General features: G+C 44.9%; 1 protein-coding gene across 1 annotated transcript in view; it reads left to right on the forward strand.

The window, feature by feature from the left end:
- si:ch211-113j14.1 (sterol 26-hydroxylase, mitochondrial) overlaps positions 1-26,718 on the forward strand; it is a 39,751-nt gene that overhangs the window by 8,676 nt on the left and 4,357 nt on the right. Inside the window, exons 2-8 of the mRNA XM_034179281.1 lie at positions 3,988-4,178; positions 4,593-4,792; positions 5,084-5,281; positions 5,364-5,527; positions 15,908-16,074; positions 18,576-18,657; positions 19,119-19,331. Coding sequence (XP_034035172.1) covers positions 3,988-4,178; positions 4,593-4,792; positions 5,084-5,281; positions 5,364-5,527; positions 15,908-16,074; positions 18,576-18,657; positions 19,119-19,331 — 1,215 coding nt within the window. The remainder of the gene's footprint in view (positions 1-3,987; positions 4,179-4,592; positions 4,793-5,083; positions 5,282-5,363; positions 5,528-15,907; positions 16,075-18,575; positions 18,658-19,118; positions 19,332-26,718) is intronic.

Here is a 26,718-nt window from a genome sequence, read left to right on the forward strand (position 1 = left end):
ACTCAAAAAGACCAGAAGGCATGCAAAAGGCCATTGTGACGGTCAGCCTCCGCCACAGGAACCTGGTTATACCCACTAACCAGATCCATAGTAGAGAACCAACGAGCCCCAATGAGGGCGTCCAAGGACTCATCAATCCGAGGCAAAGGAAAGGCATCCTTCCTGGTTTTTCCATTCAGGACCCTATAGTCAATACACATACGCAAACTACCGTCCTTCTTCTTAACCAGCACAGTAGGAGAGGCATAGGGACTGCTACTCTCTCTAATAACTTGTGCTCCAAGCAGCTGATTGATGTGTTCTTTAATCACCTCATACTCACATGGCGGAATTCTGCTGTACCGCTGTCACACCGGAACATCATCCAGGTGTGAAATCTCATGCGATATTAGGTCAGTACAACCCAGATCCACATCTTGGGCTGAAAAGACAAAACTAAACTGACCCAACAATGTTCTGACCTTACCTTGTAGCTCCAAAGCTAAGGGACTCAACTCCAAGGCTGCAATCTGATCCTGCACTGATGGAGAAACGGACTGCGAGACCACCATCACCTCCACCGGGGGCACATCAGCAACCCCTGCAGGCAAACTCACAATCCGCACCTCCTCTAGAGTGCCAACCATAGCCCGGGGATGTAGCCACACATCCACGGACCCCACATTCACCACCGGAATGTAGACTGTATCCCATTCCACCTGCACCAAAGCAGGAGATGGCAACAGTCCGGCAGGCAAACCAGACTCCACAGGCTCAAACAGGGCCGCCCCACCAGAATACCGCTCTGAGCACATGGCCCTATCAAATTTCATCACACCACCCGCGATCTGACAAGTCCCTCCACCATGAACCTTAACCTTCCCTGCTCCTCGATCAACAATACCACTGGCTTTGTGATGCTTCTGGAACGCCTGCATGATGAGCTCCGCCAACGGATTGAACAAGGAAACCCTGTACTGCCCCAAAAGTTCCTCATAACACCTGTGGATGACATTCATCCCAGGATGCTGGGAACCTGCGGAGACACACCAGGCAGATCTTTAATCACCGAGATGCCATACATTGGCAACAGCTTAACACAAAGCTCCACATCCAGCTCCAAATAGCCCAGGTAAGGGATGACTAAACCATTAGCTGCTTTAAGCTGTAGCCAGTGACAGGATTTCAACCACCCCAAACCCCATGGCTCAAACTGTTGATGGAAAAGAGACTCCGGAATAGTGGACACCATAGACCCCCGTGTCTATCAGACAAGGGATCACAATTCCCCCCATGCTCACCCCTAAATGAGGTCACGTCGACACAAGCTTGGACACTACCTTGTCACCCATCCTAAACGAACCTGAGCCAGTAATTGGTCCCCCCAAACTGAACTCCACAGCTCGATGGGCACTAGTTTCCCGACCACTGGACAGAGCGAGATGGCCTGTTTGACCAAGAAGCCGTCAAAAAGGGTTAACTGCAGCCCATCACTCAAACTCCATCACGCGCCCTGGCAAAGTCTGATCTGGTTTCTGACAGCGCCTACAAATTATAGAACCCAGAGGAACTAACTGGTTAATGAGACCGCTCAGAATCCCACAAATGGGAAATATGCTGAGTTAGCAGATTCAACTACTCCTGCTGCAATTGAAGCATCTCCCTTTCTTCCCAGAGTTCTGAGGCCTGAAAAGAACTAGCCTCCACCTGGCCACTACCCTGAACCAGGCACTGAGTACCCACAACAGACTGGATGGAAGAATCATGACCCTTCATACCTCAAGGTAAATCTTCTCATTCCCACCTAATTGCCTTTCTCCTAACCTCCAGCGCACCAACTACTTCAACTCGTGACGAAGTGACCCATCAAGCACACAATCCACAAACTGATCACGTAACAAAACCTCTGCATTTGGGACACCATTAGGTGTGCGCCGCATAACAGATGCACCAGGCCGATCAATGCCAATGAAAACCCCAATAGAGTCTCTCCCCCACATTGTCTATGAAAGAAAACAGCCTCTTGAAGTGCTACATAAGATTCTGTACACCCATACAGCTCCTGTAACACCCCAATGATCCTTGCTGGGTCTGAACAGTCTTCGCTGGAACAGTGCTTAATTTCCTCATGTACCTCCCCCTCCAGATGATCAAAATAAAAAATGCCTGGTTGGCTTCCAAAACGTGATAGGCTCTCACGCAGGCTTGCATCTCCTCCAGCCATTCAGCCAACCCCATGCCTGTCTTTCCCCTAAACATGGGACATTTTCTGTCTCGAAGTAAAAAAAAAAATTAACTTCTCCATCACCGCAGCATTCCAACGGGAGGACACATTAAACAAGAGCTCTGTACTTTGGCCAGGCACCGCCTCAGCCTGTTCCTGTTTCAGCCTCTTATTCTCCATCCTAAGCTGAGTGACTAACTCTCTCAGCTCCTGTCTTTCGTCCACCATCATACCACCTGAGACTTTCCCATGATAAGGGTGAGATCAAAATAAGAGGGGAAATCACTTCCACAGAAGCCAACTGCTGCTTTGTTCTGAAAAAAAAAAAAAAAACAAAACAAAAAAATTAACACACACAACAGAAAATATTGCCTTCCCTAAAAAACAAACAGAACACATCTCTCTGCTCTCAATTTTCGTCCCACTTCTGACACCAAATGTGGCAAAGCGGAGAAGTTACCTTTAATCGTCAAGACAATTGGAAATCATGAATAAACATGATAGGTCGGACTTCTGACACCACCCTGGGCGTTTCACACAGGAAATTCAGCAGTTAAAATAACTTCAACTCAAGACACACAGATTCATTGCAAATGAGACAGAGAAGTGGTTCCAAAATACTAAAGAATTTATTAACAATAAAACAATTTAAAATGACAATTTATAAATCCTAACTTTAAAACATTACTAAACATAGCCACATGAGGGTGGCCTTGTGTCACGCAGCTCAGCAGGACACACAGCTGTCAGTCTGAGACTGAGAGAACCTTCCCAGTGGTCCGCAATGAACGTCAAGGCGGTGCAGTCTGGACAGGGCACATCCAAACGGCCTTTCAGTGCAAAACCTCCCGGCAGAATGTCAGAGCAAATCAGCAGGGCTTCTTTCCGTGGCTCGATCCACAATCCTGCATTTCAGACCAGCATAAATAACAAATATCTGAAGGAGGAGGAGCCTCACTTCGCAGTACATACCAAACCGTCCGTCACAGCGATCAGCTGTGAATCAACCACACACTGGACAAACGACGCCACAAGCACCCTGCAGCGCACAGCCAATGTCCCACATAGGTCTCTGTCCTCACGGGCACGCGGAAGTGAACATGACAGGTGTTCCACCTGCTGTATGTGCCTGATGTTTGAGAAAACGAGCGAGATGAGAGCCGCGTGGAGCCACACATCTGGCTCTCTGTTTCCTCCTCCTCTCTGCGCCACTCCATGGCACAGAGCCCAACTAAGCATGCAGTCACAAAGTTCTTCTGCTGTGGATTTTGAGGAGCAAACTGGAGCGATCTGAATTGTTCAGCAGCTGATGGATGAATATGGGTGTGTGTGGATAAAATTTGCCTCATTTACAACATGACAGAATATAACGATGCATTGTTACGCGCAATAGCACGGAACAGCGCGTAACATTATTCTTTACCGTGCATAATGGTTCTTGATAATTTGCCAGCAACACGTGCCATTAATCGTAACACATGGTAACAGGTTGCAGCAGTTCCTGAGGACACCTGACACCTCTGCGTCACATCATCACATTCGGCCAAGAATGTATACTTCGTGGCATTCGTGACTTGTCATCATTATGTGTAAGCGCAGCATTATGTTCAGGTGAGAAGCTCATCAGCAAACCCACTTGCTGAGGTGATTGGTTCCAAGGAAAACCTGCAGTGTCTCGGACCGCGTTGCCCACCCCTGAGCTAGTTAGACACTTGGAACTTATAAGTTTATTTTTTAATTACGGATAATGTCTTTGGTGTATCTAACAGTTATTTAACTTCTAGGGTGTCCAGAAGCGTCTTTATGGCCCCATCTGGCGCTCCAAGTTCGGCTCATTTGACTTGGTGAATGTGGCGAGTCCAGAGCTCATAGCTCAGGTGATCCAGCAGGAGGGACGCTACCCAGTCCGCACCGAGCTGCCACACTGGAAGGAGTACAGGGACCTGCGGGGCCAGGCCTATGGTCTGCATGTCAGGTGAGTGGAGAGACAAAATGCATTGCATTAGCATAACACTAACTCCAACTAACCAGCCAGTCAGGTTACTGTGTGTTATGAATATATTTTTTGAGCTTTGTGCTGGTTTCATGAGATGCTGCCTTGTAAATGAGGTCAGTACTAAATCATGCTAGTTGAGTTGTGGCACTATTTCAAGTGGTTGTATTGCAAGGGTTTAGTTGCCACAGTAACAATCCACCTTAGTGAACTGTTACTTCCTGATCCGGTTGGCTGAGGTTTGAAGAAGATCCAAAAGATGTAAATGTTAAAAGATCAGATGTTTAAAATATGCTTCCAACAGCATGATACGTATTAAGGAGTTCCTCATGGTCGTAACGTGGGACCCCTCAAGTTTATAATCAAGGAAACCACTGAGTCATTTTCCCTTTCTAGTACAGGACCAACGTGGTACCAAATCCGCAGTGTGCTGAACCCCAAGATGCTGAAGATGAAGGAAGTGATGCCCTATGCCCCTGTCATCCAACAGGTGGTTTCAGATCTGCTGCAGCGGATTGAGCTCCTCCGAAGTCACAGTGAGGACCAGCTGACTGTTTCAGATTTGGCTGCAGAGCTCTACAAGTTTGGCTTTGAAGGTATGGTATTTTGGAGTACTATTTAAGGAATTTAGAATCTGGAGTGATTTAACTGTTTGAAAGTGACCATAATGTGGTTAGCATGGAGTGTTTGAAGAACCACAGGTATTAGTTGTTGGGTTCAGACTTACTTTCAAATATGGTGGATCAAACATTGCTGCATGCTGATGTGGTTTAGACCAGGTTCTTCAGAATGAATCATTCCATCCATGGGCCAACTGGCCCAGATAGAAAATGGTAAATTCAGGTTTGGACGCGATGTAATTCTGAAGAACATCTTGTTGTCTGCAGGTATCGCCTCCATTTTGTTTGAGACCAGGCTGGGCTGCCTGCAGCAGGAGATTCCCGAACACACGCTGCGCTTCATTGCCGCCGTCAACAACATGCTAACGCTGTCTGAGGTGGTGATTCTGTTTCCGCGTTGGAGCCGTGCCGTCTTGCCCTTCTGGAGACGCTTCGTTGAGGCCTGGGACAACATCTACGACGTAGGTAGGCCAGAAGATGGAAAGTCCTGAGCTAAAGTCCTGAGGAAGTTCTTTGAGTTGGACTGATGCCATTGTCTGTTTGGCAGCACAACACCTAATCGACAAGAGAGTGGCGGAAATCGAAGCCCAGTTGGACGGTGGCAAGCCAGTGGAGGGAATGTACCTGACATACCTGCTGTCCTCAGACAAGCTGTCCATGTCCGAGGTCTACATCAGCGTGGCTGAGCTGCTGCTGGGAGGAGTTGACACGGTGAGGAGACAAGAAACATCTGCACATAGAAAACGTTTGTCTGAATTTAATTTCCAATCAAAACATTCTGAATGGCGGCCAAATTAAGGATATATACAATGGACAAAGCTTTTGTGACGTCACCCAGAGATTTTCTCAAGAGTATGTTTGGAGAGCAAATGTCGCTGCCTGGGCAGCTCTGGATTCTGCCTATCTTCCTAGCCATCACATACAGTAGTGTTCAGAATAATAGTAGTGCTATGTGACTAAAAAGATTAATCCAGGTTTTGAGTATATTTCTTATTGTTACATGAGAAACAAGGTACCAGTAGATTCAGTAGATTCACAAATCCAACAAGACCAAGCATTCATGATATGCACACTCTTAAGGCTATTAGTAAAAAAATGGGCTATTAGTAAAAAAAAAAGTAGAAAAGGGGGTGTTCACAATAATAGTTACCTAGCTAACAATATCTGATAATTGGAGGTGACACAAAATAATACTAAAATCAAAATTAAATTACTAAAAAAGCAGAAATACTGGAGCCCAGATGTCTTTGATGGTGCATTAGTGTAATTAATCACTCCGTAACCTTTATTAGCTGAAGATATTGGCAATAAAATTCTCAGAAAATACTTAGTAGCCTGTTAGTAGGCAGCTGCTAGCGCTGGGACCGTAACTGTGACTCAGAGCAGCCCTGCCCCCTTGTATGTATGACTTTATGACTTAAAACTGCTGAAACTGATGACTGATATTAAAAATTATAATAAGTTCATCCCCCTCACGGTCGCCATGAGTGAACAAACTAGCTATAAAGCCTAAAACCGTTTATTTATTATTATTGCTATTATTTGTCCCAGGCTGTAAACATGTTTATTTTTGCTGAAATGGTAAATATTTAAACTCGGGGGGGCTCTTTGGGGAGTGGCTCACTTTTGAAACCTCAAGTAGTTATTCAAGGAATTGCACTTCCAGTTTGACTTCATTTTTGAACACCGAAGGTTGTTATTTGGACCAAATAAGGAATGTGAAGTAAAAAATATTAACTTTGGCTTCTATTTGACAATATTGAATTATAAATTGATTGACTGTTTCCAGATTTGCAGCAGAATTTGTTTGTTGTTGCTTCAGTTTAGGTAAAAAGTGATGTGCTAGATATAGGATTACTAAGTGGAATAGTTTTGACCATGTTGAATGTTTGATTCCCAAAGTAATGGTCAAACAAGGTCGACGTCCATTGGATTCTGCAACCTCTGACCTCCGTTAGCCCGTAACATGATAACTAAGTGTGACCGCTGCCATCAGATCAGCCAGTTGTTGTTATTTACAGGTGTTTATGCTAATTGCATCACAACTTCATGGGATATTTTACACGACAGGAAATACTTAAAGTTGTGGTAAAGTACGTTCTTCTGAAGCTTCTGGATTCCAGAGGTCAAGACCAGCAGCGCCGCACGCTAACGCTGGCTCCTGCTTTGAAAACAAACACGCACCAGCAGGTTGAGCAGCATTCCAAAATCAGGTCCAGACCCATCTCTGCTGTTCGTCTGCACACTGGAGGATCAGGAAGTTTGGAGATCTAACACATCGCCTCCAGGTTCAGAAAGTGCTGCTTCACCTGCATGCAGGAACTACATGAGGGCAGAACTACTGAGCTACCGAAACGAAAGAATACCACACTTGCCTGGATGGCAGCCACTTCAATTTTTTCAATTTCAATTTATTTTTATTTATGTAGTGCCAAATCACAACAGAGTTGCCTCAAGGCGCTTCACACAAACAAGGACTAACCTTACTAACCCCCAGAGTAACAGTGGTAAGGAAAAACTCCCTCTGAGGAAGAAACCTCAAGCAGACCAGACTCAAAGGGGTGACCCTCTGCTTGGGCCATGATACAGACACAAATTACAGAACAATTCACAAAACAAATATACAGGAAATGCTGTTGGTGCACAGGACAGGAGGGTCTCCAGCACAAATACCACAACCATCTCTGGATGGAGCTGCACTTTAAACAGAGAGAAAAAAAAAACAGAATCAGGCATCAGAAAGACAACAAATACTGTATAATTCAATATAGCATTAAACAACAAGAAAAACAGGAAATACTAAGGTGATCGCCACTAGTCCTAAACTTCACTAAAAGACCCAGAATTTAGATAAAGTTCAGGCCGCGGCCCACTTCAGTTACTAATAAAATGTATTAAAAAGAGTAAAAAGTATAGTAACATACTATATCAGTATGCTGCCATACGAAAGGGAAAATAAGTGCATCTTAAGTCTGGACTTGAAAGTCTCCACAGAATCTGACTTTTATTGATGCAGGGAGATCATTCCACAGAACAGGGGCACCATAAGAGAAAGCTCTGTGACCCGCAGACTTCAGCAGACACCCGGTGCGTTTACACATAACCAAGACGCGTTACGAATGTCATTTTTCTGTCATTCGTGACACATTCTTGACATTCGTAATGTGACTTAACACATCTGAATAGGTTTCTTAGTAGTGCGTGTTGTTGCGTGATATTCTTGATATTCGTGGAGCATGTTTTTGTCTGTCAAAAAATCTTCCACGAATGTCACACCCACCCACCCTCATTTCGTCTCACGTCGTGGAGGACGCAACTGAGCGTATTGATCCGTCTTGATGAGTATTGATCCTTAATTGAACGTGACGACTTTCGTAGTGGTTCCTGTGATGGTTCTTGGAGCCCAAACTGTCACGCGTTATTACGAAGTGACACAGAAACTGTCAAGTTTTGACATGACTTGTAACACGGGGTCACATTTCACTGCACGCCACGACGAATCAGTTTTCTGTCACGTGCGCACAATTAAACTCGGCTCCAAATGTCGGTCCACAGTTCCTGCTGAAGCGCCTCAGGACGCTCCTGCAGGTGTTCCACCTGCTGTTGTAACCAATGAGCGGGAGAACGAGTCTGAGCCAGAGGAACGAGAGGAGACTCACGTGCAGCCAGACATCTCTGCACTTCCTCCAGTTCAGCGGAGGAAGAAGTGCGCGCACAATTAAACCCTGCTGCACAACATTGTTTGATTGCTGACACCAAGTCGGCTAAAAGTCTCATTTCAGTGCTCTTCAGCGCGCTCCTGCAGGTATTCCACCTGCTGCATGCGCCTGATGTTTGGGAAAATGCATGAGACGACAGCCGCATGAAGCCACACATCTGGCTCTGTCCGTCTCCTTCTCTCTGCGCCACTCCATGGCACAGAGCCCAACTACGCATGCAGACACAAAGTTCTTCTGAAAAACTGGAGCGATCTGAATTCGGTTGGATGAATATGGGTGTGTGTGTGGAGACAGTTCACCTCGTTCACAACGTGACAGAACTTAACGATGCGCTGTTACGCGGAACACTATTCTTGATCGTGCGTAATGGTTCCTGATAATTCTCCGGCAACATGTGTCATTAATTGTAACGTGTGGTAACAGGTTGCAGTAGTTCCAGAGGACACCTGACGCCTCTGTCCCGAATCATCACATTCATGGTGATTCGTGGCATTCATGACTTGTGTGTTGGGGGGTGTGGCTGGATATTTTGGGGGGTGTGGCTGGATATTTTGGTGTTCTTTTCTTTTCTTTGCTCTCCAGGTGGCATGAGAACTGATTTGTCTGTGGAGAAGGTGCTGGCTGAAGAATCCTTCACCCTCATCAACATCATGTGTAGCACCTGTGAATGGTGCTCACATGCAACCTTAAAGACTTTCAGCTGAAGCAGATAATTGGATGGCGTTCTGCATTTAAGTCATGTGTGATTCAAGCAGAATTGCCGGGAACTCGACCTTGTGATGTTCGTTTGTGAGACACTGAGGACCGCGCCTGGGTTTGACACATCGAGCCCGTGAAGCAAGGAAGGGTGAGGGACACATGCTGTCAGCACACATCAGAGGTGATTAAGTGTTTGACTAATTGTTGATAGTAACTTGGTATTTTGTTACGCAGTATACGTGAATTGTGATGAGGATTGTGCAGCTCGCTTCTCACTGCTGTGGCATGCGGACAAGTGGTCCTCCACCTGTTGTGAGAAGCTGCTTATTTGCATAAAGCTTAAAATACAGACCTGAATGTGTTACTGATAGTGTGTGTCTTTTGAAGGTTATTAGTTGTAACTGCTAATTTACCTCACCTCTTCTATGCTTCGCAGAGAGTCGGTTTGTCGTGTCCACCTGGGGGGTGTTTGGCGGTGGTAGTGGGTCCAGGAGCGCCGGGCTTCGATCCTTTTTGGCGCTGGAGAGCTTGCCAGCCTTCACTCCACCAGAAGGACGCTATTTCTGTTTTTACACTTTTTATGCACTCGTGGGTGAAATAAATATATTGTCTTTGGAACCGCTTTTCTGGTTGTTTGTAGCGCTGGGTTCCGTCTGACGCAGGTCCGCTCCTCAACCCGCGTCGACACATAACAGTAGTTCCCGGCCATTCCATAATGGACCCAGCGGCAGAGGCGGTTCCTTTTGCCGAAAAAGTTCAAGAACACTTGGAGAAAATATGGGAGCAATTACAGCATCTCGCAAACAAACAGACGCCCGTGTTACGGAGCTCGCAGCGCAAGCCGTTCCGCTTCCTGCTGCTCCGGCTGCGGCATCATCGATACCGGTGCAGATAACTCCGTCACCCAGAGATTCGGCGTCCGAACCGATTATTTGTCATCCGGAGCCTTATGCGGGAGACGTCGAAGCCTGTGCTTCGTTTTTGATGCAATGTTCTCTGGTTTTTGCTCAGCGACCGGCTTCCTTCTCTTCTGATGGGAGTCGTGTGTCATATGTGACAAATTTGCTCCGAGGTGACGCCTTAGCTTGGGTCACAGCATTGTGGAGTAACAACTCGCCATTGTTGGGATCCTTTGAGGCTTTTTCCCGGGAGTTCCGACTGGTTTTTGACCATCTGGTGAAAACGAATACCGTTGCTCAACGGTTGCTGAATCTCAGGCAGGGGAGGCGGAGTGCGGCGGAGTATTCCGTGGACTTTCGGATTTTTTCTGCTCAGTCAGGTTGGAATGCCGCAGCTTTGCGAGGCGTGTTTGTGGATGGGTTAAATGAGTCATTGAAAGACGAGCTGGCAGTCCGTGACGAGCCAGGCGATTTAGATGAGCTAATATCGTTGGTGATTCGTCTAGATGATCGGATGAAGGAGCGTGGACGCGAGAGAGGACGCCCATCAGAGCGGGTTTTTTCGTCTCGGGGCTTTCCCCAACACAGATCTGGGCCGCCTCTTCTTCGCCCCACTGAGGCTCTTCCGACGGGACTACTGGCTCCTCCTGTTGACGAGCCCATGCAGCTCGGACGAGCAGAGAGTACTGTAATGCCCCGACATAGAAACGTCAAGACAAAGAATGGTGACGTATCTCCAAGTGTTCTGGGACAGGCAAAATAACACAAAAAAAAAAAAATCTAGTACGGGTTAATGTTTTGTTTTCTTTAAACAGGGGTTATAATGTGTTTGGAGAGTTTGAGGCGTGTCTGGTGGAGTGAATGTTAGGCGGTTAGAAGCCCGCCTGGGCTCACTTAATCGTTAATTTTTTGTGTTTTTAGGTATTTTTTGTTTGGGTTTGTTGGGTCGTTTTATTTTGTTGTTTTTTATTTCCCTACATCCCTAACCCCAACCTCACTTGCCCCAAGACCGTTCGTCTTGTGGGTTGTGGGGTGGTGCAGGTTGGTCACGCTGAGCGTTCTCTCAGAAGACCTCTGCACCTAGGGGGGGGGGTGTTAGGGGCGTTTTTCTTGGTTTGGTTAGGGCCCGGTTCCACTCCAGCCTCGGTGAGCCTTTGTACCGTTCGTCATTGGTGTTGCCGGGGTGTGGTGCAGCGGGAACATGCCTCAGTCGGAGGGGTGGGCCGATCTGTTGCCGTTCGCCATTTCGGTAGTTCCACCCCTCCCGAGAGGCTGGGGTATGGTCGAGTTGGAGCACCGGACGTATTTCCGGTTTTCCGCTGCGCCTTGGGGTTGGGGCTGGGTTAGTTTTTCCTGTTCCCTTCCCCGGCTTAATGTTTTGAGCCTTTCGCCGAAATTGAGCCGCCGAAGGGCTCTGGGAGGGACCTGGGGTCTTTCGGGGTGCCGGGGAAGGTAACAGGGTTTACGGTTGTTTTATTTGACCCCGGGGTTGTTTTAGGTAGTCCTCCAGGGGTTGGACTTTGATTTTGTTTTGTTTCCTTCCGGGTTCCACCTCCAGGGTTGATGAGACGGTCCTCTGGGGGAGAAATTGACTTGTGGGGCCGACTAGCCAGGTGTGGCCGGGTCTGGGGTTCCGGGGTTGTGGGGAGGGTGCCTCCTGGGGTTTGATGGTACGGTCCTCTGGGGGGCGCCGTTTGCTCCATGTATACCTGGGGACCTTTGTGGGATTCCGGTTCTGGCTATTACTCCTGGAACCGGCGGTAAAGGCCTTCTGGGGGGGTTGGGCTCTGCAGGTCGTTCTGGGGGGGTTGTTTGTTATTTTTCTTTTATGCATTTATGTTTGTATTGTGTTTGTGGGGCTGTGTTGGGTTTTTGCGTTTGGGAATTTTTCTTTTCTTCCCGGGGTTAGATGGGACGGTCCCCTGGGGAGGTTTTGGGTGGGTTTTGTGTTTTTTTTTGTGTGTTGGCTTTTATTGGGGAATGTTTTGGGGCTTTTGTTGATGCCAGCCGGCCTTCCAGCTGCGGTGCCCTGTCCTGCTGTCTGTGGTGGACCGTGGGAGCGTGGTGCTGTCTGCTTCCTGACGAGGACCCCGGAGGGAGGTGCTGTTCTCGGGCCTGGTCTGTTCGGTCGCCGGGAGGCTTCCCGTTAAAGGGGGGGTACTGTTGTGTGTTGGGGGGTGTGGCTGGATATTTTGGTGTTCTTTTCTTTTCTTTGCTCTCCAGGTGGCATGAGAACTGATTTGTCTGTGGAGAAGGTGCTGGCTGAAGAATCCTTCACCCTCATCAACATCATGTGTAGCACCTGTGAATGGTGCTCACGTGCAGCCTTAAAGACTTTCAGCTGAAGCAGATAATTGGATGGCGTTCTGCATTTAAGTCATGTGTGATTCAAGCAGAATTGCCGGGAACTCGATCTTGTGATGTTCGTTTGTGAGACGCTGAGGACCGAGAGCGTGCCAGCCTTCACTCCACCAGAAGGACGCTATTTCTGTTTTTACACTTTTTATGCACTCGTGGGTGAAATAAATATATTGTCTTTGGAACCGCTTTTCTGGTTGTTTGTAGCGCTGGGTTCCGTCTGACGCAGGTCCGCTCCTCAACCCGTGTCGACACATAACATTGTCGTCGTTATGTGTAAACGTAGCATAACCGTCAATCTGCTGCAGCCAAGTGGAAACATGGGCTTGTCTTTAACCCGGAGGAACTGTGGCCATGTCCTCAGCCCAGGGAAAATGTGGGTGTGTCTGTAACCTGGGGAAAACATGGCTGTGTCCTGGACTAGGGGGAAACATGGGTGTGTCCTGGACTAGGGGGAAATATGGGTGTGTCCTGGACTAGGGGGAAATATGGGTGTGTCCTGGACTAGGGGGAAACGTGGGTGTGTCCTGGACTAGGGGGAAACGTGGGTGTGTCTTTAACCTGGGGGAAACGTGGGTGTGTCTTTAACCTGGGGGAAACGTGGGTGTGTCCTGGACTAGGGGGAAACGTGGGTGTGTCTTTAACCTGGGGGAAACGTGGGTGTGTCTTTAACCTGGGGGAAACGTGGGTGTGTCTTTAACCTGGGGGAAACGTGGGCGTGTCCTGGACTAGGGGGAAACGTGGGCGTGTCCTGGACTAGGGGGAAACGTGGGTGTGTCCTGGACTAGGGGGAAATGTGGGTGTGTCCTGGACTACGGGAAACGTGGGTGTGTCTTTAACCTGGGGGAAACGTGGGTGTGTCTTTAACCTGGGGGAAACATGGGCGTGTCCTGGACTAGGGGGAAACATGGGCGTGTCTTTAACCTGGGGAAAACGTGGGCGTGTCTTTAACCTGGGGAAAATGTGGGCATGTCCTGGACTAGGGGGAAACGTGAGTGTGTCCTGGACTAGGGAGAAATATGGGCGTGTCTTTAACCTGGGGAAAACGTGGGCGTGTCTTTAACCTGGGGGAAACATGGGCGTGTCCTGGACTAGGGGGAAATATGGGCGTGTCTTTAACCTGGGGAAAACGTGGGCATGTCTTTAACCTGGGGGAAACATGGGCGTGTCCTGGACTAGGGAGAAATATGGGCGTGTCTTTAACCTGGGGAAAACGTGGGCGTGTCTTTAACCTGGGGGAAACATGGGCGTGTCCTGGACTAGGGAGAAATATGGGCGTGTCTTTAACCTGGGGAAAACGTGGGCGTGTCTTTAACCTGGGGGAAACATGGGCGTGTCCTGGACTAGGGAGAAATATGGGCGTGTCTTTAACCTGGGGGAAACATGGGCGTGTCCTGGACTAGGGGGAAACGTGAATGTGTCCTGGACTAGGGGGAAACGTGGGTGTGTCTTTAACCTGGGGGAAACGTGGGCGTGTCCTGCTTTGAAGTTCATGATTTCTTTTTTAAAAACAAACTTAATTTTGTCCTCCTGTAGAAACACTGAGGAGCAGAGCTCATGTTGCGAGCACATGAAACATAGGCAGGTCTTCTTTAATAAATCATCTGGTGCTCCGTCATGTTATCTGTGGACATTCTCAGTTATCCAGTTCACACTTTGTATTTCTTTATTCACAAACCTTTTCAAAACAAAGTTTTACAATAAAATAAAACACATAAAAGAAATAAATGTTACAAACCGCACCAGGCCTTTAGCCTGTAGACAAGTGTGTAATTATCACCGCACGTTCTTCAGCTCTGTAATTCATTGTGCCAGTCTGAATTCCTCATCATCAGATTGATGCTGCCGAGAGGATCAAACATGATGAATATCACTGAAATTTATACAAAAGATATCCAGAGTCAGCACCAATTACAGAATGGGACCCTAAAAGGCCCATAATTGTACTTACAGCATTAATATCATAATTAAGCATCTTATCAATAAATTTTATACAGTGCTTAACAAAATAAAGGTCAATACTCAGATTTTGCAGGATATGGCAAAATATTATGATATGTGGTTCACGGCACACGCCAGACTGTACGTAGGACCTTTCTCCAAACACAAGAAACGGTTTAATTTCATTTGAGCACAAAAGAAGAATCTGGCTGCCATAAAATGAAGGACAATACTTATGAAACAACACGTTCCTGATGATGGAGTTAGCGTTTCCAAAATCAGCAAAAAACATATTAAACGGACGATTGAAATCTGCCACACATCAGCAGTTACATTAAAAATGTCTTTGTGAAGTTCATGACCCAAGTGAGTCTTCTTTGTCTTTCAGCTGTTCCTGTTAGGGGGCGCCGCAGCACATCATCTGTCTCCATCTCCCCCTGTCCTCTGTATCTTCCTCTGTCACACCAACCACCTGCATGTCCTCCCTCAGCACATCCATAAACCTCCTCTTTGGTCTCCCTCTTCTCCTCCTGCCTGGTGGCTCCATCCTCAGCATCCTTCTCCCTATATACCCTGGGTCCCTCCTCTGCACATGTCCAAACCATCTCAATCTCACCTCTCTGACTTTGTCTCCAAACCGTCCCACCTGAGCTGTCCCTCTGATATGTTCATTCCTAATCCTGTCCATCCTCGTCACTCCCAAAGAAAATCACAGCATCTTCAGCTCCGCCTCCTGTCTTTTTGTTAGTGCCAGCGTCTCTAAGTCGTTCAGCATACACGTTCTTCTTCCTCTTCTCCTTTGCCCAGCAGTCACTCAATTTCCACCGGGACCCTGTTGGTTAAGTGCCGGTGGCGGTCGTTGTTAACTCGGGCCTTGACAGATCCTGTATGGAAATTAGATTTTTTATTCTGCATAGTTGGGTTGGCTTGTTTTACGCCGGATGCCCTTCCTGATGCAACCCTCCTCATTTATCCGGGCTTGGGACTGGCACTCAGAATGTACTGGCTGCAGACCCCATTCGAGGTAGTCAAGGTAATGTTTACAAAAACGAGATCCTCGGACACCGTGAGTAGTAAACTCGCTCTTTTTGCCATTAAACAAAATGTCAAATTCTTTAGCATCGTTAATCATAACAGACAGTAATCATAGGTTCTAAAGCACTGACCCTAGGCGGCAGTAATTTGATATCATCTGTGACACCACCCATATGACAGCCAGCACTCAGACTCCGCAGCGGGTTCAATGAGTGTTAGTGATGGACTAGTGCCCCCTAGTGGCCTTTGACTCTGCAGATGATGGTACATTGGAGCTTCACCACCCAAACAGAACTTTGTTCTGTCAGAAAGCATCATCGTGGTTTATGTGTGGATTTGCTCCAAGCTGGTAACGTGTCCGATGATGTCATCAAGCGTCTTTCCTCTATCATGTCAACTTTACTGCTTCTGAACATTTGTCCTCCTTCTGCCTCCTGCAGACCTCCAACACGTTGTCGTGGGCACTGTACTGCTTGGCGAGGGACCGCGGCGTCCAGGACCAGCTGTACCAGGAGGTGGAGTCCGTGTGTCCAGATAGACGGGAGCCGACCACCGAGGACCTGAGCAGGATGCCGTACCTAAAGGCCGTCATAAAGGAGACCTTACGGTGAGCTGGAACGCTAACCACGATTCTGATCACAAACAGGACCGATGATCTCACCGGGAACATCAGCTAGTAGAGAACCACAGTGGAACTGGGCTGCAGTTCACCTTCACTTTGAGCTTTCCTCATTTTCTTCCACTACTGTGTCTGTGTCGGGTTCTTCCTGCTCCGGGATGGCGTCTCCTTCCAGAAGATGAAATCTGACAGCCTTTGATGTCATGTTGTGATGTAAACAAACATGTGAAAAACCGTTTGTTTAGTCCCAAGTGAAGCCACAAACTCTTTGGCGCCTCTTAGTGGCTGCCTGTCTCAAATAATTAACTGTTCAGGGTTATTTTAAATCTGCTCCGTGACCTTTTACAAACTAAACCCACCGTGTGTGTCAGAGCGCTGAGTCCTGCAGCAGCTCTTCAGTCCTCTGCTCTGGTTCCTGCAGCTGATAAAGGTCAGGAAATTCCTCTGGAGGCGCCGTTACATAAGAGTTATGTAAGAACACCCGGGCCTGGAGCCAGACATAAGAGACATTTAGGGTTCTGGTTCCTCTGGTCATGACTGGACGTCACTATGACTGAGTTCTGTGGTCCATCCTCAGAATGGGATCTGCACTAAAACTCATCCAGCAGGTTCTAGAAACACCTGAGGTTGTTTTTCCTGACTGCTGTTGCCAGGTTTGCTCAGAGTGTGAAACTGCCTACGGCGAGAGGCTGCTACCCTCCCCCTGGCAAGGATAGCCCAGGAACACGATTGGCACCTCCTCCATGACACCACAACCATGGCAACACCTCCAAGCAGACTCAATTCCTGCCACCCATACAACCAGTCTGCGCAAGAGATGCTTACGTCCATCTCGGAGGATCTGACAACCAAAGCCTGGCTGGCGGCAGCATGGAAGCAGTAGGAGTCGGCAGGACATACACGTCTACACCATTATGTCTGGATCCTGGAGATGGCGTCGAAGGAGAAGACCTACCTCGCCGGCAGCTGCCCCCCCTAAACCGCCTACACATGGGAGTCAGCTGCTTCAAATTGTCCATGAAGACGTGGGGCCTAACGGACAGTGCAGCGTGTGAGTGCAGGGAGCCTGAGCAGACTGCCAGCAGCATTATCACCGCCTGTCTCCTGCACAGACCACCTTCAGAGGAGGGCCTTTTCCGAGTGGGACCTCAGATGAGGGCGTGGCTACATGACACAATGCTGGACATATGGTGACGATACACGAAAGAGAGATGGTGTGAAACGGCATGACTTTCCTCCTGAGTAGCACCTCAAGGAGACTTGCATCATGATTTGGCTCCATATATAAATACATTGATTTATATTCCAGGTCCTCAAGTCTCCTCCAGATTGGACAAGTTCAGATGGACACAATCAGCTGCTTCCTTTCAACATAGAGGAGTGACGACTTAACTCTGAGGTTCTTCTGTATATCAGAGCCCAGCGTCCCGTCTCTGCGGACGAGTCCAGAGGCCAGCATCCTGTGTCTTCAGAGTGAGTGACGGGAAGCAGCAGTTCACAGTTTTGTACTTTGAGATTTTAAGAAGCTGCTCCACATTTGGATACAAACATTTCTGATGAACTGCAGGTTCTGGAAAAACCATCAGAAGGATGTCATCTACAAAACAGAAATGTACAATTAAGAGGTCACCAAAGAACTTGAGACTCTGTCCTCCAGACTGTCCAACAAGGTCCCACTGTGGTGGAGTCCAACAAACTGATGGAGGTTCATGTCCTTTTATTGGTGTCCACTCTGCAATGTGGACCTCAGATTTTTATTTTTTTTTTAATCATCTGAGACCTTCTGGCTTTACTCATTCTAAATGGTAAATGGACTGTGTTTATATATCACGCTTTTACATCTGCATCAGACGCTCAAAGCGCTTTACAATAATGCCTCACATTCACCCGGATGTCAGGCTCCTGCCATGCAAGGTGCCCACTACACACCGGGAGCAACTAGGGGATTATGGACCTTGGGCAAGGTCCATAATCCATTTGATTAAATCTCTTCCTGGTGAAACCAATATTTTCACTACATTTAGTCAGAATGGGTTCATTAATACAAATTTAATTACACGTCCAGATCATCAGTCATCTGAGAGCGCGTGACACACAAGTCGGGTCTCATCCTGACCCAGCCCATGAGCAAGTACAGTGTCCAGAGTGTTGAGAAAAAACTCCATCAGAATCTTTTGGTTGTCGAAGAAACCTGATGGGGACCAGACTCAGTGGGGTGACCATCTGCTGTGATCATAGTAAGTCCTGTGTAGGTCCTGAGGCCTATTGGTACCGGTGTTTTTCTCCGTTTCTCCAGGACCAGCAGAACCTTCACATATCAGCAGATACGTTGACGTGATCCTTCAGGTCTGAGAACATCCTCAATATCTGTTTGAACATTCACGAGCTTTTGAGTAATGAAAACAGAAGTTCCTGTGAAGGAACTAAGTCACAGATCACAGTTCTCTGCTCTATGACTTCTTGTGTTCTTCTTGTTTGTTCTCCATCAGCCTGTATCCGGTGGTTCCTGGAAATGGACGCTTCATTTCAGAAGATGAAGTGATCGTGGATGACTACTGGTTTCCAAAGAAGGTAGGAGACAGTACCAGAACTAACACAGTGTGACATCATGATGCCTTCAGGTGCACGAGAAACATCTGGACCAGAACTCAACAATCGTCCAACGTGTTTGTTCTGGAATCAAAGAGGCTTCGACTCACTGAAATTAAAATGAACTCAAGCAGAACAGTTCAGCTAGCTTAAAGTCAGACGTACGGAAAGTGACGCGCAACTGATTCTAGTTCATCTGCAGATTTCTTCAAATTAAAAAAAAAAGCAGAATTTTATCAGAATTTTTCTTTTTTTTACAGACTCAAACTGACTGTTCAGTTATGCCAAAAAAAAAAAAAGCTTTTGTAGCTGCTTCAGGATGTAAATTTTGATTTCTGCTAAATTTGTACAAAGTTGGTTTCTGCTGCGGACGAGAAACGGTCGTGTGTGATAGTTAAATTTGGTTTGACATCACTGGGGTGTGGTTTGTTTTTTGTCTCCAGACGTTGTTCCATCTGTGCCATTACACTGTCTGTCATGACGAGGCAGAGTTTGTTGACGCAGAACGTTTTGTACCGGGACGTTGGCTCCGCGCGGAAACACCAGGTGGGCGGTACCAACACCACCCGTACAGCTTCATCCCGTTCGGCGTGGGCGTGCGAGCCTGCGTGGGAAAGCGGGTGGCGGAGTTGGAGATGCACTTGGCCCTGTCCAGAGTGAGTCACGAACACAAAGACGTGGTTGCATTTTAAAAGTCATGCTCATGTTACACGTCTCATTGATGACATCACTGCTGCCGCTCGAACACGCCCACTTCAGTCAAAAGTGCAAAATACACATTATTTCATAAAAATCACAGTCGTAGTTTAATGTTAATGAAATCATAATGTGGTAGCTAACAGCGTTAGCATGGCGTTTTTAGTATTAGCTAGTCTGTTTGGAAACATTAGCAGTTGTGTTTCATGAGTTAGCTTGTTAGCGAGCCTGCTCATTGGTCGATCAGTCCGTGTTTCAGGTGATGAAAAGTGTCCAAAAAGGAGGTGATGTGCAGATTAGCTAGCTGTGTCACATAATTATATAAAAACAGAAAATCCTGATTAAGTGGAGGGGAAAAGTGCCTCTAAAACACTAAAGATGACAAAAATATAAATGAATTTATTCACATAATAGCCGAGCGAGTGAGCAAACATGCTAACTAATCCCAGCTACTTAAACTGTAGCAAGCTGGAATTAAAGCTGGATAAGCTTGTTCACAGTCTAATATTATGCTGATTTATTAATGACAGTTAGCTCTATGCTAAGAGCACAGCAGCATCTGAACAATGCTAAGCTTCCGGCTCCGCCTTCTTACTTTGCTACATCATAAATGGTAAATGGACTGCATTTATATAGCGCTTTTCCATCTGCATCAGACGCTCAAAGCGCTTTACAATTATGCCTCACATTCACCCCGATGTCAGGGTGCTGCCATACCCTGCTGTAGATAAAATTTCATAATTTCCCTGTCGTGGACTATTATCATTTTGGCCAAGGGCGTAGGTTTGGTCTCAGCTTTGGTAGGGACAATACCCCCCCCGGCCCCCCTGCCCACCACCACCACCCCCTAACCCACTCATACCATTAGACGTACAAGTACAGCATAGTACATAACATATGACGACATAATGCTGAATAATTTAACACTTTATTTACATTATTAAGTGTGTAGGCAAACAAACAAATAGCTTAAATAACAAAATTGCACCCAAAATCACTAATCTATTCTATAGGCCTACACCTGAGAGAACAAGACAACAAAAAAATACTTGTGGAGCTAACAAAAAAAAAAAAAATTTTTTTGCAACCAAGATGTATAATCTATTCTCTTCATCAATAATGCAGTTGTAGGTATCTGGCAACCTAATTTGCCAAAAAAAAAAAAAAAGATTTCCAATGATATATATGGTGTATTACGGTAAACGTAAGCCTGTGATGTCATAACGCAAAGGAAAAACACGGAAGTTTCACACTAGTGCGCCGCTGAAAAAAACAACAAAAAAAAACTAGTGCGCCGCTGATTCTCATTACCGTAAGTTCTCATATAAGCCCTCACTCTGAAAAATTTTACAGCAAGCCAAGAACCCGTTCTTTCCAACAGTGCGTTCGGTGACTTTTGAAACAAGGGAAAGTATGAAAAAGAGCGCAAAAGTGACAGAAAAGTACAGAGACAGACAGCAAACATAAATGTAGTAATTTTTGAGGAAAAGGCAGGATGTTAGTGTCATTGCCTGCTTGCCTCTACTGGTGGTTGGCTCTCACTGCGGTATTGTATCACTTCCTGTTCCGGAGCACAGCGGTGTTTTTCTGTATCTGTTAGCTGTTTAATCTGCGCAGTTAGATTGATCTAGTTATCTAGATTACGATTTGTTTCCCAGTGTAATCTTTACGTGCCTTAACTAAAGCACTCCTTCTGCTGAATCACCTCTAAATTATTTACACATTATTCACTTTGCGTGTTTTTAGGAATCCGCTAGCTTAGCGTAGCTACTAGCTCTTAGCCGATTTAGCATGGCGGCTTCTCCTGTCTCTCCCGCACTTTTCTGCTCTGGGTGTGAAATGTTTAGTTATTCCTCGGCCTCCTTTAGCAGTAACTGTACTTGTAATAAGTGTAGCTTATTCGTAGCTTTGGAGGCCAGGCTGGGCGAATTGGAGACTCGGCTCCGCACCGTGGAAAATTCTACAGTTAGCCAGGCCCCTGTAGTCGGTGCGGACCAAGGTAGCTTAGCCGCCGTTAGTTCCCCCCTGGCAGATCCCGAGCAGCCGGGAAAGCAGGCTGACTGGGTGACTGTGAGGAGGAAGCGTAGCCCTAAACAGAAGCCCCGTGTACACCGCCAACCCGTTCACATCTCTAACCGTTTTTCCCCACTCGACGACACACCCGCCGAGGATCAAACTCTGGTTATTGGCGACTCTGTTTTGAGAAATGTGAAGTTAGCGACACCAGCAACCATAGTCAGTTGTCTTCCGGGGGCCAGAGCAGGCGACATTGAAGGAAATTTGAAACTGCTGGCTAAGGCTAAGCGTAAATTTGGTAAGATTGTAATTCACGTCGGCAGTAATGACACCCGGTTACGCCAATCGGAGGTCACTAAAATTAACATTAAATCGGTGTGTAACTTTGCAAAAACAATGTCGGACTCTGTAGTTTTCTCTGGGCCCCTCCCCAATCGGACCGGGAGTGACATGTTTAGCCGCATGTTCTCCTTGAATTGCTGGCTGTCTGAGTGGTGTCCAAAAAATGAGGTGGGCTTCATAGATAATTGGCAAAGCTTCTGGGGAAAACCTGGTCTTGTTAGGAGAGACGGCATCCATCCCACTTTGGATGGAGCAGCTCTCATTTCTAGAAATCTGGCCAATTTTCTTAAATCCTCCAAACCGTGACTATCCAGGGTTGGGACCAGGAAGCAGAGTTGTAGTCTTACACACCTCTCTGCAGCTTCTCTCCCCCTGCCATCCCCTCATTACCCCATCCCCATAGAGACGGTGCCTGCTCCCAGACTACCAATAACCAGCAAAAATCTATTTAAGCATAAAAATTCAAAAAGAAAAAATAATATAGCACCTTCAACTGCACCACAGACTAAAACAGTTAAATGTGGTCTATTAAACATTAGGTCTCTCTCTTCTAAGTCACTGTTGGTAAATGATATAATAATTGATCAACATATTGATTTATTCTGCCTAACAGAAACCTGGTTACAGCAGGATGAATATGTTAGTTTAAATGAGTCAACACCCCCGAGTCACACTAACTGTCAGAATGCTCGTAGCACGGGCCGGGGCGGAGGATTAGCAGCAATCTTCCATTCCAGCTTATTAATTAATCAAAAACCCAGACAGAGCTTTAATTCATTTGAAAGCTTGTCTCTTAGTCTTGTCCATCCAAATTGGAAGTCCCAAAAACCAGTTTTATTTGTTATTATCTATCGTCCACCTGGTCGTTACTGTGAGTTTCTCTGTGAATTTTCAGACCTTTTGTCTGACTTAGTGCTTAGCTCAGATAAGATAATTATAGTGGGCGATTTTAACATCCACACAGATGCTGAGAATGACAGCCTCAACACTGCATTTAATCTATTATTAGACTCTATTGGCTTTGCTCAAAATGTAAATGAGTCCACCCACCACTTTAATCATATCTTAGATCTTGTTCTGACTTATGGTATGGAAATAGAAGACTTAACAGTATTCCCTGAAAACTCCCTTCTGTCTGATCATTTCTTAATAACATTTACATTTACTCTGATGGACTACCCAGCAGTAGGGAATAAGTTTCATTACACTAGAAGTCTTTCAGAAAGCACTGTAACTAGGTTTAAGGATATGATTCCTTCTTTATGTTCTCTAATGCCATATACCAACACAGAGCAGAGTAGCTACCTAAACTCTGTAAGTGAGATAGAGTATCTCGTCAATAGTTTTACATCCTCATTGAAGACAACTTTGGATGCTGTAGCTCCTCTGAAAAAGAGAGCTTTAAATCAGAAGTGTCTGACTCCGTGGTATAACTCACAAACTCGTAGCTTAAAGCAGATAACCCGTAAGTTGGAGAGGAAATGGCGTCTCACTAATTTAGAAGATCTTCACTTAGCCTGGAAAAAGAGTCTGTTGCTCTATAAAAAAGCCCCCCGTAAAGCTAGGACATCTTTCTACTCATCACTAATTGAAGAAAATAAGAACAACCCCAGGTTTCTTTTCAGCACTGTAGCCAGGCTGACAAAGAGTCAGAGCTCTATTGAGCTGAGTATTCCATTAACTTTAACTAGTAATGACTTCATGACTTTCTTTGCTAACAAAATTTTAACTATTAGAGAAAAAATTACTCATAACCATCCCAAAGACGTATCGTTATCTTTGGCTGCTTTCAGTGATGCCGGTATTTGGTTAGACTCTTTCTCTCCGATTGTTCTGTCTGAGTTATTTTCATTAGTTACTTCATCCAAACCATCAACATGTTTATTAGACCCCATTCCTACCAGGCTGCTCAAGGAAGCCCTACCATTATTTAATGCTTCGATCTTAAATATGATCAATCTATCTTTGTTAGTTGGCTATGTACCACAGGCTTTTAAGGTGGCAGTAATTAAACCATTACTTAAAACGCCATCACTTGACCCAGCTATCTTAGCTAATTATAGGCCAATCTCCAACCTTCCTTTTCTCTCAAAAATTCTTGAAAGGGTAGTTGTAAAACAGCTAACTGATCATCTGCAGAGGAATGGTCTATTTGAAGAGTTTCAGTCAGGTTTTAGAATTCATCATAGTACAGAAACAGCATTAGTGAAGGTTACAAATGATCTTCTTATGGCCTCGGAATGAATGAATGAATGAATGAAAACTGTTTATTTCGAACATTTGATACAACAACAATTACAAGATAGATCAGTAAAGACAACAACAAAAAAGTTCCTACTGTGTACCCAACATGTCTGAAAAGGGGTAGGGTGAAGCATCAGCTTATTTATCCCTACCCCTTCTTCCCCACAACCAGTAATACCCTTTGCCACATATACACATAAATTCCTACACACCTAAACCGATATCAATATATATATATATATACATATATATACACACACATACATATACACATCAACATACACATATATACACATATACATATATACACATATATATACACAAACATAAATATACACCTACACATACCTACTTACATACAAAATACTATATATTTACAAGCCGAAGCAAACAACAAAAACACCCTAACCCTCATTACCCTTCCTCCTCCCTATACCCAGAAAAAAACATATTTTTGTACCGCTGTTTGAACTGGTTCATGCTTGGACATTGCTTGAGCCCCACTCCCAATCTGTTCCACATCCTCACCCCACAGACAGAAATACAGAAACCTTTTAATGTTGTTCGTGCCCACTGATGCTTTAAATTAAATTTCCCCCTCAGACTGTAATCCCCTGATCTGTTAAAAAACATATTTTTAATATTTGCTGGAAGTAAATTGTTTATTGCTTTATACACAATTTGTACTGTTTGAAAATGAACCAAGTCTGTGAATTTTAAGAATTTGGATTGTAAAAATAGTGGATTTGTATGATCTCTATAGCCAGTATTATGAATAATTCTTATAGCTCTTTTCTGCATTACTGATAGTGATTGTGTTGTACCTTTATAAGTATTACCCCATACCTCTGCACAGTACTGTAAATATGGTAAAACCAGTGAGCAGTAAAGAATGCGGAGTGAGTTGTGGTCCAGAATATGTTTCGCTTTGTTTAGAACTGAAATGCTTCTTGACAGTTTACTTTGTATATGTTTTATATGAGTCTTCCAGTTTATCTTATCATCTATTATCACCCCCAGAAACTTATTTTCATGTACCCTTTCAATATCTACCCCCTCGACTTGTAACTGAACCTGTATGTCTGTATTACAATAGCCAAATAACATGTATTTTGTTTTACTTAAGTTTAATGATAATTTATTTCTGTCAAACCATATTTTCAATTTTCCCATTTCTATACTGATCCTCCTCAGTAACTCCTGCAAATCCCCCCCTGAACAAAAAATGCTTGTGTCATCTGCAAATAATACTAATTTTAATATTTTGGAAACATTGACAATATCATTTATATAAATTAGAAACAGTTTTGGACCCAATACTGACCCCTGTGGGACGCCACAAGCATTGTCCAAGCATGATGATGTATATTCCCCCAACTTCACAAACTGTTTTCTGTTACTTAAGTAGCTTCTCACCCAGTGCAACACCAACCCCCTAATCCCATACTGTTCAAGTTTATTGATTAATATGTCATGATTAATTGTATCAAAAGCCTTTTTAAGGTCTATAAATATTCCAACTGAATGTAATTTGTGGTCTATGGCGTTTGTAATCTCCTCAACTGATTCTATTAATGCAAGTGATGTTGAACTATGTGCTCTGAATCCATATTGACTATCAGTAAGTAATTTATGTTTATTTATGAATTTGTCTAATCTATTATTGAATAACTTTTCTAATAATTTGGAAAATTGTGGAAGCAAAGAAACAGGTCTATAATTTGTGAAGTGGTGTCTATCCCCAGTCTTATACAGCGGCACAACCTTAGCTATTTTCATTTGATTGGGAAATTTACCGGTTTGAAATGATAAGTTACAGATGTATGTTAATGGTTCTACAATCCATTCAATGACCTGTTTTACCACCACCATATCAATTTCATTTAAATCGGTAGATGTTTTATATTTACAATTATTCACAATGTCTATAATTTCATTTCCATCCACTGCTGTGAGGAACATTGAACAGGGATTTCTTTCTATGAGATTATTATCCCAATCCTCAGGTTGGGAATCGGGAATTTTTTCTGCCAAGCTTGGTCCAATATTTACAAAAAAATTATTAAAACCGTTGACTACCTCATCCTTATTTTCCTTCTTGACATTATTATCAATGAAATACTGAGGGTAACTCTGTTTTTTATTACCATTTTTGATAATGCTATTTAATATATCCCATATTCCTTTAATATTGTTTTTGTTATTATATAATATGTTACTATAATATTCCTTCCTACATACCCGTATAATATTAATCTATTTTTGTATTTCTTATATCTATTTTCTGCCTCTTTAGTCTTTAGTTTTATGAATTCTCTATACAGTGTATTTTTCTTATTACATGCATTTCGTAACCCTTTCGTCATCCATGGTCGAGCTTGGATTTTTTGTTTTCTGTAGTCTTGTTTAATTGGACAATTTTTATCATATAATGATGTAAATATTTGTAAAAAAGTTTCATATGCACTATCAACATCACTTTCACTGTATACCTTTTCCCAGTTTTGCTCCTGTAAATCCTTCTTTAGTGTGTTCATGTTTTCCTCTGTCCGCACTCGCCTGTATTTTATTTTCTCCTCTGGCTGATTCCGCCGATGGTTTCTATTATAAACGATGAAAACTGGTAGATGATCACTAATGTCATTGCTTGTTCTGTTAGACCTCAGTGCTGCTTTTGATACTGTTGACCATAAAATTTTATTACAGAGATTAGAGCATGCCATAGGTATTAAAGGCACTGCGCTG

The sequence above is a fragment of the Thalassophryne amazonica genome, chromosome 1 (genome assembly GCF_902500255.1).
Source record: "Thalassophryne amazonica chromosome 1, fThaAma1.1, whole genome shotgun sequence".
Classification (NCBI taxonomy): Eukaryota; Metazoa; Chordata; class Actinopteri; order Batrachoidiformes; family Batrachoididae; genus Thalassophryne; species Thalassophryne amazonica.